The sequence below is a fragment of the Pavona decussata genome, unplaced genomic scaffold, assembly GCF_977016875.1.
Source record: "Pavona decussata unplaced genomic scaffold, jaPavDecu1.1 SCAFFOLD_133, whole genome shotgun sequence".
Lineage (NCBI taxonomy): Eukaryota > Metazoa > Cnidaria > Anthozoa > Scleractinia > Agariciidae > Pavona > Pavona decussata.
Window position 1 is genome coordinate 2,815,001 of NW_028145546.1, and position 12,692 is coordinate 2,827,692.

At 38.7% G+C, this 12,692-nt stretch overlaps 1 protein-coding gene across 4 annotated transcripts in view; it reads right to left on the reverse strand.

Moving 5' to 3' along the window:
* LOC146468231 (epithelial sodium channel subunit alpha-like) overlaps window positions 1-12,692 on the reverse strand; it is a 39,454-nt gene that overhangs the window by 14,828 nt on the left and 11,934 nt on the right. The window contains exons 3-6 of one of the 4 annotated variants that reach the window (XM_085125076.1): window positions 11,970-12,059; window positions 5,014-5,121; window positions 689-1,253; window positions 1-63 (exon numbers count right to left, since the gene is read on the reverse strand). The exon at window positions 1-63 is cut by the window's left edge and continues 43 nt beyond it. In XM_085125076.1, coding sequence (XP_084981202.1) covers window positions 1-63; window positions 689-952 — 327 coding nt within the window. In that variant the 5' untranslated portion in view covers window positions 953-1,253; window positions 5,014-5,121; window positions 11,970-12,059. Of the gene's footprint in view, window positions 64-688; window positions 1,254-4,274; window positions 4,583-5,013; window positions 5,650-11,969; window positions 12,060-12,692 lie in introns of those variants that run through there. The other 3 variants (XM_085125078.1, XM_085125079.1, XM_085125077.1) reach the window with 3 other exon arrangements.

The following is a 12,692-nucleotide window of genomic DNA, read 5'->3' on the forward strand; positions in this document are numbered from 1 at the left end:
CAGAAGTTCATCATATTTTAAAGCATTAAAGTTGCACAAAGTAACTGCGGGAAACGGGAGGCTCTGCCGAAAACAAAATGGCCGAAAAACAAAATTAATTCCTGCGGCAATGAAAACCAACATGATAACGTATGAACTACACAAGCGTGTAGTTGAAGCAAAAATACGTGAAAACATAACTTAGATCACGTTTCTACCTACAGGTTTGGTTTATTTTTTCTTGGAATTATTGGAACGTGACCACTCTAAAGATGACTGTAAGCACGTGACTGCATGCAGTTTAAATCTCGGCTTTTTGAGATGGTATCAGACTATATGCTGTCAGTGTCAACTATGCATTTTTTTCCAAAGTATACTTCTTGGCAGATGAGTTCCAGCTTCCAGCAATAACTTAACATATTATCCCAAAAATGACAGACCCTCTAAAAGCATGCTGATGAGGCCTAAGAAGGCCGAAACAACTGTCCATGTCTTTGACTGCCACTGCCCGGATGATATGGCTATGCGCATGCGGCATGAGGTACTAGCCTGAGCTGAGTAATATAACCATAACTTTCAGATGGTTTGCTATCAAATCGATAAATCCGTAGATTAAAAAACAAGAGGCATGCAGCTATAAGAAACCTCCACAAACTTCTTAGCGACGTGAAATACAAATCCCACTAAACTGAATAAAACACGCTCTTACCGTATCCGAGTGCAATGTAACAAGGGTGACAAGCGGGCGCTGTTGGTATTTCATATACAATGTATGAACTTGGATGCCAAGCACAGTGATCGCTAAGACGAACAGAATACTCCAGAACGCCTTCCGAAACCACTGCTTCGCCGACATTACTCTTTCAAAGCCATGCGCTGATGTGTATCCACAAAAGTCCTTTATCAAAGACGTGAATGTCTCGGTTGAAGACTCGGGCTTTCCTTTCATCTTTTCCTGCTCTTGTTCACCCATGACCAATTTGAACTGTTCCAAACCGTTTCTCGCAAAAGAAGAAAACTTCAGACCGGCGGTCGTCTGAAAATGCGAGAGGCTCTGCGCTTTTATTTAACTTCCTTGGTTTTACTTCTTCCCTCTGCAGCTACCTAACACAAGGCGAATGTTTTGATAAACGTATTGTACAATGGTATTCAGCAAAAAAAAAAAAAAAATCTCCTGGAATCAGACAATCTCGTTCGCAGAGTCCTCAGATTCTCTGATCAGCGATTTGTCGCCCGACGAGACTCTGGGGTATTTTTATTTCACCGCAGAAATCCTGTGGTAAAAAGGCAGAACAAATAATAAAACATTTAAAATAGCTTTATTTCCGGCTCAGAGTTTCTCAATGCGACCAACCGGTGGCCAAAGAGCCTGACCAAACGAGATTGGGAACCAAACGTCTTATTTGCTGTTGGAAGGGACTGAATAAAAACTCCGACAAGTCATGATCAACTTCCGGTAATTTGTGCCTAACTGACCGACTGACTGGTTGGTTCACTGGTTTCAGTTTGGCTGCTTTGGCTGTTTGGTTGCTTTTATTATTTATTTATTTATTTTTGTACCTTCAATAAAATGCCCCGTCTTTAATTTGGTAGACTTCATCACCAAGCCGGCGGCAACGTCAAAGTTAGACACCGCCATTTGTAAATGTACTGGTGATTAACTAACAATTGATTAATTTAATGCCTTTCCTTTAACTCTATCACTCTTGGTGTGACGTATGGAAAGTACTGCCATGAACTAGTCAAAACTGTTTAATTCATTTTTTGACAATTCAGTTCTGCCCAGAAAATGATCATGTAGAGACATTCAAAACAAGGATCAAACTTGACCTTCTTGGCATACGGTTGACCACCCACACACGTCTCGACATTTTTCCTTTACAGAATTTTGGTCTACGACATTTTTTTACAACAATCCACTTAACGGGAGTTGCAAAATAAGATGCGGTTTAGAGGAATAACCTATTTACGAGACAACACTGAACTTTTTATCTTAATATTTGAAACAACGGTTATCAAAGCCAAGGAATCCTTCAGTTCAGTAACGGAACACCTTTGAAGAGATATATCATACATAGCGGAAATATATTTAATATTAATTACGAGGAATAGTGATGATAGCTGTGTCTTACCGCAACACTTCTTTAGTTAGGGGCACTCTGACGAGAACTTTAAAACTGAAAATTAAAAGCTAACAAATTCCGTTCTGTTCAGCGCTGAGTATAAGGCGGTTTCTGAACAGATGTTTTTCTGACCCCTTAAATTTGAATACACCAATTTCGATATATTAAAATTCTAGCTTGGCTAAGAGGCATAGAGGAATAAAACAAAAGAATTCAATTATTCATCTTTGAGCCTCAATGTATTTTCTGTTGTCGTATACCCCTAAGCCTCGTAGCCAAGGAAGAATTTTAATATATCGAAATTTGTCTATTTATATAATCCACTATCTGTCTTAGAGTAACCGTATCATACTGAGCTGAACTGATCATAAGTTTTACTTCATTGCTCTTCCTCATTAAATCCAAATTTAAAAAAGGCTTTAACCACGGCAAGGCTGTCAGTGATTTATGATTCTTATTACTTATTCATTGTCAAAGCAGGTTAATGAACCGAAGTTCTATTTGTTCGGCCGATAACGAGCAGGCAGCCGTTTTCTACAGAACAGCGACTAAACTTCGGCTAAGTATTGAACCTCGGCAGATGGTTAAAATTTGTCTTATAATTAGAAAAAAATTGCCCTTAAGCTAGTCTAACCTATTAACCGATAAAAATGGGACAAAACTGAAAATGGATTGACATTAACCGCATGCTGGTAACTGAATTGCGTATATATGTTCATGTATACTGTGTGTTATTTCCCCAAACTCACAACCAAAACAATTTCTTCGACAAATGGAAAGGTCAGCTAAATCTCAAATTGTTTATAAACCGACAAATTAAAAACAAAAACAAAGCTGAGGAAAAAATTTAAATAAAATGTCAATTGACTTGAGGAGATATTGACAAAAATACTGTACTACACCATACAGTTGCAAATTCCTATTCGTTATATTAAACTGATAACGACTGCTCTAACGATCACAATAAAAGCGATTTGACCGACTTTATTGTGCCTCGCTTTTAAAAACCGTACGTTAAATATAATTTCCACGATTCATTTGCTTCGCCAAAGCTCAATAAATGATCGTCTTGATTTGGAACGCACACCATCTTACCCCAACATGACATTCACGGTTGCCCAGAAATTGAAAGGTGCTTGAAAAAATTTCTCTCTGACTTCAAATGCAAGCCGCATATTATACACGAAAAAATTGTTGATCTCCGGTGTTCAATCAGTTTAGTGAAAGCTTCCTATTTGCTCGCTTGCTTGACTGAATAGACATCAAGATCATTTGATCTGGTTCAATAGAGAAATACCGTTAATCAATGTCACTTTTTCATCATTTCACATTCATGTTTCAACAACTCGATTTTTCATCCTTCCGTGAGCAATACCTCTGTTTATTTCACTGATCTGTACTGAAGCCTGTATATTTGCCACGAAGCTGTATAAATGTCATCCACTTGAAATAAGGCTTACTTTTTTTCTATATGTTTTAGTTGAACTTCTTGGTAAGATCGGTTTATTTGCGCCATTTAGCATTTCAACCGTGAAGAAGGCCACTGATAAGCTGGCCGGGAAGTTCAATAAAACATACCGTATGATTCCAACAGAAAATTCCAATTTAGTTTAAAGCTTTTCATATACATATATATTTTTTTTTCTAAAGAAAAGAACTCGATCGTTTTGTTTGAAGCACAATCGGAATGGCTTGTAAAGTTCAAGGAATCAAGGAAGGTACTCGACTTCGAATGACAAAGAAATACATTTAATTATTGCGTCTTTAAAGTCTATATCTTCACCAGCAAATAGTTATGATGATCATCAGTGGTTTAAATTCACGAAAAAAATCACTAGTTCGAAGACCGTTATTGAAAAGATCTTCATGGCGGCGTACGCCGGCGCACACAACTTGTCACCTGGCCTATCATACAAAATGTCGGTCTCCTTGAAAGACAGAGTAATTTGAATTTCGTAAAATATTTTAGCGCACTGATCAATAAGCCTCAAAAGGCATCCAAAAAAGACAGGTTTAAACTTTGTTTGCGTGGTGAAATTTTGGAGTTAGTTTCGACTAAACTGCTATTTAAAGTTAGCGTTCCAAACATCAAAACTGTACTGCGTTCAGGTTCAGTGCCCAATGGCCGTGAATTCGGAGAACTGGATCAGCATGATTAAAATAGTAACTTACGTTTCAGACGTTTGAGATCTTGAAGGGTTGGCAGCCCTGTTAGAGCAGTTGTTTTGAAAGCCAAGAAACGATTGATTTCCTTCGCGAATAAAGTTATGCCGGACAGCCATTAGTCAGAGCTTGTGTGATAATTCAGATAATGTCAATTACTCAGAACCTATTCATATATCTGGCACTATGTCAGTGGGTCAAGCAGATCCCACAGGGCTTAGTAGGAATAACATAATGCTAATAAGATGACAGTGAACATTTGATGGTGGTGTTATCGGTCACACGAGTTAATTGCTCGGTTTGATTTATTTACATTTCAAACATATCTTGTCCCAAACTGAACTCATTTTTCTTTTTGATAATTTTTTTTTTCAATTCAATTCATGTCTTATTATATTTCCCTCATGCATGCAATGTTCTCGCGGGTATTGATTTAACTGACGGTATAAATTAACGTACAACGTTAGTTGCTTATCCTTTAACGTTACTTGCAGTAAGTCAGTGCGAAGGCGTGAGTGCATTATATAAACTGTCTCCCTGCACTTTGCTTAAACCTGATAAAACATTGTTACTCCTTTATTTAAACAAGGCTTGAGTATTTTTATTATTTGTAATTATAAGTCTGAACTCCGTTTGCGGATTTTTTCGTAATAATAGAGAAAATGCAATACTTTGGAAGGTGACTTGTTTTAAGCCATAACACGTGCGCCTAGTTACCATTCAAAGGACAGGACAGTCAAGAACCTACCTCTGAGCGAAAGCGGCCGAATAAAATCAACAAATTCTTGTTCGTCCGACGAACACCAGCCGTCTGATTCCTGATCAATAATGGAAACACGCCAGTCAATTATCTTTCCTGTCAACAAAAAAACGGCGTATTAATATTTTCTTGTATAAATTAGGTCATAGCTTGAATCAGTTTTAAAATGTTCATTATAAACGTGCTATTTCTCGACTTTACGCCGCCCGAATAAACTAATGGCGTTAAAGGTGTTAATCACCATGGTTTGAAATGACAGCTCAAATCAATCATTTGTCGCACGATTGAGTACGATTGATCTGTATATGAATTACGATCTTTTTATTGCTCTTACCCTTCGCTTTCCAGGACGTGTTCTCTGTTGCGGCTGGTATAACGTTTAGCTTTCTGTTTTGCGTTTTCAATTTCAATTGTTGATTGCGTTCCCGTAAGATGTAGTATAGTATACAACTATGTTGCTACCACTACAGTTATTATTAATATTTTTGTTTAAATTAAAAAGAACTCGTAAAAAACCAAATGAATAACTGGGAAAAGCAATTTAAATGCAAATTAAGCCTTTTGGTTTTCAACTTATTTTGTAGGCCGAAGCCCTGTTGCAGGGTCCTAAAACCTTTTTAGTTAATAACAGTACTAGAATTGAACGAAATTAAAATTTGACATGAAAAGTAAAAACTAAGATTACTTTAAAAATGGTTGGTGATAACTGTGGTTCATATCAAGGTGGGAAAAGATTGTGGCTCCATTTAGTTCATATGTGATATCATCAAGGATAGGCATAACACTATGTGTCCACTGAATGGCTTTAGCAGCTTATCTCATGTCCACGTTCAAATCGAATTTCATTGCGTGTTGTTTGGGGGGAATCACAATAGGAGATACCCAACTAGTAGGCATCAGCTACCAGCTTGTCCAATTCTTTCTCCAGTTTCGGCCTGACACTGAATGGGATTGTTCTGTGGGGTTGGGCAACTGGTGTTACCATATGATCAATATGTATATCCACTGTTATTCCTTCCATTTTTCCGATTCCCTTAAATAGATCATCGTATTTTTCGAATAATAATTTGTTGGCTCTTGTTTTGTTAGTCTGCGTCGTGATGGTAATCAGCACCAGGCCAATATTTCCAGAAGGTTTGAAAATCTATCAAAGATTCAGCGATTCTCGTGTTAAATTCTACGACTACCTCAAGTTTTCCAATCACCTTCAGTGGCGCAGAAAGACTTTCCTCAGTTTCATGTGAGCGCAAAACACTGGACAACTTTTGCAGTTTATCCTTGTCTGCGATTATCTGCTGAAATGTGAATTCATCCATCTGACATTCACCGTGGCTTACGTGTCTACAAGCACCCTGGGTTCGCAGTTTTCAACTTCGAAATTCCTTATCCAGCGGCCTGCGTTCCAGCTTGCGTTTGACGGCCGTCTCCTCCTTCGATACCGCACAGGGATTCGATTAATCGCTGGTATACCGTGAAATATCCCACGAGTGACTTGATTTTTTTCATAGTATACACACGGGCCGAGAAAGCAAATTGCATAACTAATTTATCCCATGCCACTCATTGAATAAACACAAAACGTCACTCTATAATGCTTTAAAGCAAATATAATCAGTGCAAAAAAAATTCAACAGATTGGCAACAATTCTTAAAAGTACATAATTTTGATGAAAAATTAAAAAAAATATTATAGGTATTGCTCATTAAATGTATAAAAGCCTTTTTTCGTGGAACACTACCTGTTGCATACCGCAGAATATGCAACGGGTTTCTGGCTTTCTGATTGGCTGTATTCTCTGTGGCATGGGATAAATACATACACTTCATTTGATAACGCAAGTTTACAATCTGGGGACCTGCCTAAAGTAAACAAACGAATTTACAAAAAGAAAATAATAAAAAAACTATGCAACAAATTGTGTGCCCATGTGTCATATGTATAATTAAAAAGGTTACAGGAGGTAGATTATTAAGAATAAAAATAAAATAAATAATAATAAAAGGAGTCATTCTTGTTCATAATGAGGGAACCGTCTTTATCGAAGTTATAGCTATTGATGGTTTTGTGTTATTGCTTATGGTGTTTTGATATCAAGCCAATCGGTCGGAAAATCGCACGAAACCGCCGCCTGTTTCATACGTGCAGCATAATCATCGTAAGACTTTTCTCTTTCCTGAACCAATTGTCGAAGCTGATGAATGCTAAGAAGGTGGTGCTCATTGGATTCAAAATATTCTAGAAGTTTCTGTCCGACGGCCTCAAAGTCATCTCCAGAATCCAGTAATGTTTCAAAAATGTCCTGCACTTTGGGTCCGGCGCAGTGCAAAAATAACCCACGTTTTCTCTCGGCTTGTCAGGGTCCCAAAGGGGGGGTCTGCGGAGCCCTGGAGCCCTGAAATTTCTGCTGTGGAGCCCGGAGCCCTATCATTTTACTGACTGGAGCCCTGATCCTTTTTTGGCTGTGGAGCCCGGAGCCCAAAGACATTTTGTGCGGAGCCCGGAGCCCAGCATTTTCAAGTTTGATCATTCGAGTTCCCAGATTGCATTGATTCTTGCTTACTGCCTTTTTGTGTTTGTTTGTGCGCCTTAACAAATATAGGACTCGTATCTTGAAGATACGACACATTTCATAAGGTTTATTGAAAGCACTAGGGTGCCTAGAAACGCTTTTCTAGTCTCAATGGATGTCACTAGCCTCAACACGAATATCCCACAGGAGGAACGAATCACTAAAGTATGCAACGCATACGAGGACGTTCATGCTAATAACCCTCCTATAGCTACAAATTTCCTCAGAGAAATGCTCAGTCTTATACTGAAGGAGAACTCCTTCCAATTTAACGGGAAAGACTATCTCCAAACACACGGAACTGCCATGGGCACTTAAATGGCAGTAGCTTTTTTTACCAACATCTTTTTGGCATCTATAGAAAAGTAGATCTTAAGGCTGAGCGTTGACAGACCACTAACGTGGAAAAGGTTCATTGGCGATGTATTTTGCTTGTGGGATACAAACAAAGAAGAAATAGAACGTTTCATAGAGCAAGCAAATTCGTACCACCCTACCATAAAGTTTACCGCTGAAGTCTCACAATTAGAAACAACATTCTTGAATACAACAGTCTATAAGGGAGAAAGATTCTAGAAAGAATAGATTCTCGACGTGCGCACACATTACAAACCTACTGAAACATTTCAGTACACAAACTACGTACAACAGTTGCCACCCAGCAGGTGTCAAAAAAGGCTTCATTAAAAGAGAAGTCCTTAGGCTTCTGAGGACAAACTCTTCTAAAATAGTGTTTGAGGAAAACATTAAAAACTTTAAAACACGCCTGGCATCGAGAGGTTATCCTAGTAACCTGGTGGACAAAACCCCCTCCGAAGTTAACTTCGCAGAAGGAAAGAACGCTCTTACACAAAAACAGAAAGCGCACAAGAAAATCATTTACCCTTCATGACACAATTTCAACCATCACTGCCATGTTTTAAAAATATTCTAACTGGGACAAATGGCATTTAATAAAAAACCAGCCGCTACTAAGGGAGATTTACAAGGAACCTTCCTTGATCTCTTATAGAAGAGGGAAGTCGCTTAAAGACATGCTTGTTAAAGCAAAACTATAAAGGCTTCTATCAACACCACGGGCACAAAGCGGGAATCATGCAGGTCTATCAGCCCCATTTAAATAGGTTTAATATTTAATCCGCTCTTAAATAATAGGAGATAATATAACTGGCTGCTTGGGTTTAAAAAATTGATCGGAATTGCTGACTTTTTTATTTGCGTATTTGATTTAGCGTTAAAAATATAATTTTTACATATCAAGATTGTAGACCAGAGTGGAGCCCGGAGCCCTAAAGCAGATGATGTGGAGCCCTAGAGCCCTGAAAATTTCGCCTTGAGCCCTGGAGCCCTGCATTTTTAAGGCCGGAGTCCTGGAGCCCTAAACCCCTTTGGGACCCTGGCTTGTCGTTTACATTCATCGCGAGAACATACACTTTCCAGATACAGTCGAACCTCCCATAATGTCAAGGATATGTGGTCGCTTACGGGAGGTGGTCGCTTACCAGAGGTCAGACCACAGGGGGTCTAATTTCGGGTTGTTTACGGAGACCTAACCCTTTTGCCAGTGTTTAACAAAACCCATAGTAATAACTTTTCTTACCTACAAGTATATTAAGACTGGTCCAAAATTATTCTAGGCAAAAAATCTTAGGGTCTATGGTGATTATTGTTTGTATCTCACAGCAATTGAGACAATTATTGTGAAAGAAACTTGGCTCTTTTATTCCTCCAAGTAGCGCTGTCTAAATTTTTCAGGAACGGAACATAAGCAAAAAGATAAGAGAGTTTTTTCCTACAAGGGATTCAATCTAATTAAAGTTCATTTCATCGTGAAATATAGTGCATGTGTATTTTATAAATTGTTTCAATGCTAAGCTTTATCGGGAAACACTTCCGGTTGTTCCGACTGTGAGATTTACGGCGTCCGCTGTAATGATGTGGCCAACATGTTACAGTGACACATTTTTCACTTTCCGCCCGTAAGAGATTCAGCAGATTGTGTGTCTAGTGGTCGCCTACGGGAGGTTAAAAACAATTGAAAATTTTAAACAATCATCTCTAAAAGTGGCCGCTTACGAGAGGTGGTCGCTTACGAGAGGAGGTCGCCTACGAGAGGTTCCATTTATAGTGATTTGACGTGAAAACTTTTGGTATTTTGGAAAAGTGGTCGCTAATGAGAGGTGGTCGCTTACGAGAGGTGGTCGCAAAGGGAGGTTCGACTGTATTTTGTGATATTTTCCAGATATCTTTCCAGATATTTTGTGAAACGGAAACTGAACGGATTTCGGATCGAGGTCTGGCCGTTGAACGGTCCGAAACTAAGATTTGTATCAAACGCGGCCATCCTGATTGAAAATCAGGTTTTATAACGCCGTTACCTTAACAAAATGTGTATACTGTCAGTTATCCCATCCTTGCCGCCAATGTAGACTTACGAATATGTCTGTGTAGAGTTCGCACATCTTACTTCGCCGCTCTGTTCTTGTAACCGTCACTATGCTAATACTGTCCATCACGCGTAGCCTTGTAGCAAATGCATACTGATTAGATACAGAGTGGTCCCATGAGACCTGGACACTACATCACAGTTCTTCAGTATATGATAATTTAATTATCCTTACCCAGTGAAGGGTTTTAAAGGACAATTGTTGGCTTCACACTACAAGCTAAGTTAGTTTCAAGTAGGCAGTTGATTCAAGTGCACTTGAAAATCTCGCACTTTAGAAAACTTGGCTTCACACCTGGTGACAAAGTATACACTTGAAGCACAAGCTGTCAATCATCTTTCGCGGTAAAATCAGAAATGCGATTGCTCGCCGGAAAATCATGGAGCCTTTCGAACGGAAAAACCTTTATGTTGTTTACTCTTTTTTGTTTTTAAAATTAACTCAGAGAGTTTTAACATTACAGGAAATGCATAGGCACTTCATTGTTTACGAGAACTTGGCGACAACACAAAAGAACAGGCGATATCTTCTGTGTTTGTCAAGAATGGTTCAGCAACGTGGTTTTCGGCAAAGAAATCACCACAGGGTTTGGGCATGGCCTCGTCCACAAAATTGGTTTAGACTACTTTTAGCTAACTGCGACACGGATCCACTTTGGAAAATGCATTTCCGCATGACTCGTCCAACGTTCAACGCTTTGTGTGATTTGGTACGCGGAGTCCTCAAACTGCGAGGCGTATCTCCAGCCATCCATTTCGATTTTTTTTTTTTTTATTGATTTTAGTTTACGGCAAAATGTTTATCTGTTCTGGCACGGCAGCACGTGGCTTTCAATTGGTTTCCCTTTTCCTTCTGGTCAAGTACGTTCTCAAGTGTGGTGTTGGCCATACTTGGCGGCGTACTTCGGCTTCTTTGAACTACGAACGTTTCCATGGTCACTAAGTAAAGTTCAAGTTGGTAGGTTTTACTCCTTCACACTCGAAGTAGATTTCAAGTGCACTTAGAATATACTTACAAGCTCTAGTGTGAAGCCACCAAATGATACAAACAGAAAGAAATCTGCAGTTTAAAGGAACAAACCTTATTATAGCAAATTAACGCTTGTGTTAATTAAGGTATTTGAAATTAACGCGACTTAAATAAACGCGAATTGAAGGGAAAATTACTTCCCAATAAAGGAAATTAACGCGAGAGAGGTGATAAAATTTCAAAATGGAGGAAATTAACGCAATTTACACAAAGAAACAGAATTTTTTCAGACAAAAGGAACAAATTTATTTAAACACTAAGTGTAAAGATCCGAAATGCAAACAATGTTCGTGGAATTGTCCCAAAATATAGGATTTAGGCGAAGAAATCTGGCCAGCACTTCGAGTGCTCTTCAAAGTGTCCAGGATACCGACAGATCTCCACCCTGATAAAACAATGCTTTTTTCTTTCTAGAGTGTATCGAGAACTTGGGGTGAAAATAATGGAATACGGTTGCAGAAATTAACGCGTCACTTAATTAATGGCGCGGAAATTAACGTTAACAAAAATTAACGCGACTTAAATTAACGCGAATTTTAAAAATTCGCGTTAATTTCACGAAGTGCTGTTAATTTCCTATAATAAGGTAACAAATTAAAAATGAAGCGGACCAGCTGACTACTTCCAAGCGTGGGCGAGGAACTGAATCGGGGCTCGAAGAAACATGCAACTCAAACATTACTATATAGAGCAAAAATAATTATAGCTAATAAAAACGTACTAGAAAAAATGAAACATCTGTGTTTAATTTCCAAAATAGGAAATTACAAAAAGGTACAAATCGCCTCTGCCTTGAATGCAGGAGACCGAGTTTCGAGTCCTCGCTGATGAACGGTAGCACGCTGTATCTTGCTTTTACACGTTTACTTACAAAATTTAGTGTTCTTAACCGGCGCACCTTAGCCGAAGACCGCACGCCCAATTTGCACTTATACAATGAGTTCTGTCCTCTGCCTTCTTTCGTCTTTTTGGTTTATGTTAGAGCCAACTGCAAAAAACATAACAGTTAGTAATAAATTGAGTCGGTTAAATAAAAATTCTCGATTATAATACATAATTCAATAATTTATAGGCTTTCTAAAGAGTGAAACAAACACGTGCAGAATGGAGCTCCTAAGTAAACATTCATGCTGACGAGAATTGATCTCTGATAAGTGAAATACCGGCTTGGATAAATGAGTCAATGAAGAAGCGTACAAAAGTCGAAGTAAACTCAGAAAAAAAATTGAGTCCTTTCGAAGGAAGTGGAAGCTGTGACTTTTCAGGTGTATGCTGGATGCTCTACCACTGAGCTATGGGGGATCGGTGCGAGACCATATAACTGCTATAGAAATTGCTCAAATTTTCCATCTCGCGTATTCTCCAGAAATAAGATAAAAATACAATGACAGAACTCCTATGGTGGGAGGTCAGGGAATTGTGTTGGTGAGTTGTTGCTTAGGAGTGGGCCTCTCAAAAGATATGTTTAAAAAGGACGGAATTCCGATGACATGTCGAAGACTTCGATTCATAATGTAAAATTACTTCGAGTGCGTCTCGATAATGATTGCCAAAGCAAATAGCACTTTTCTCATAATGGAAGAATAAAACACCGTTTTTGTCTTTACTCAACATAGCTCTT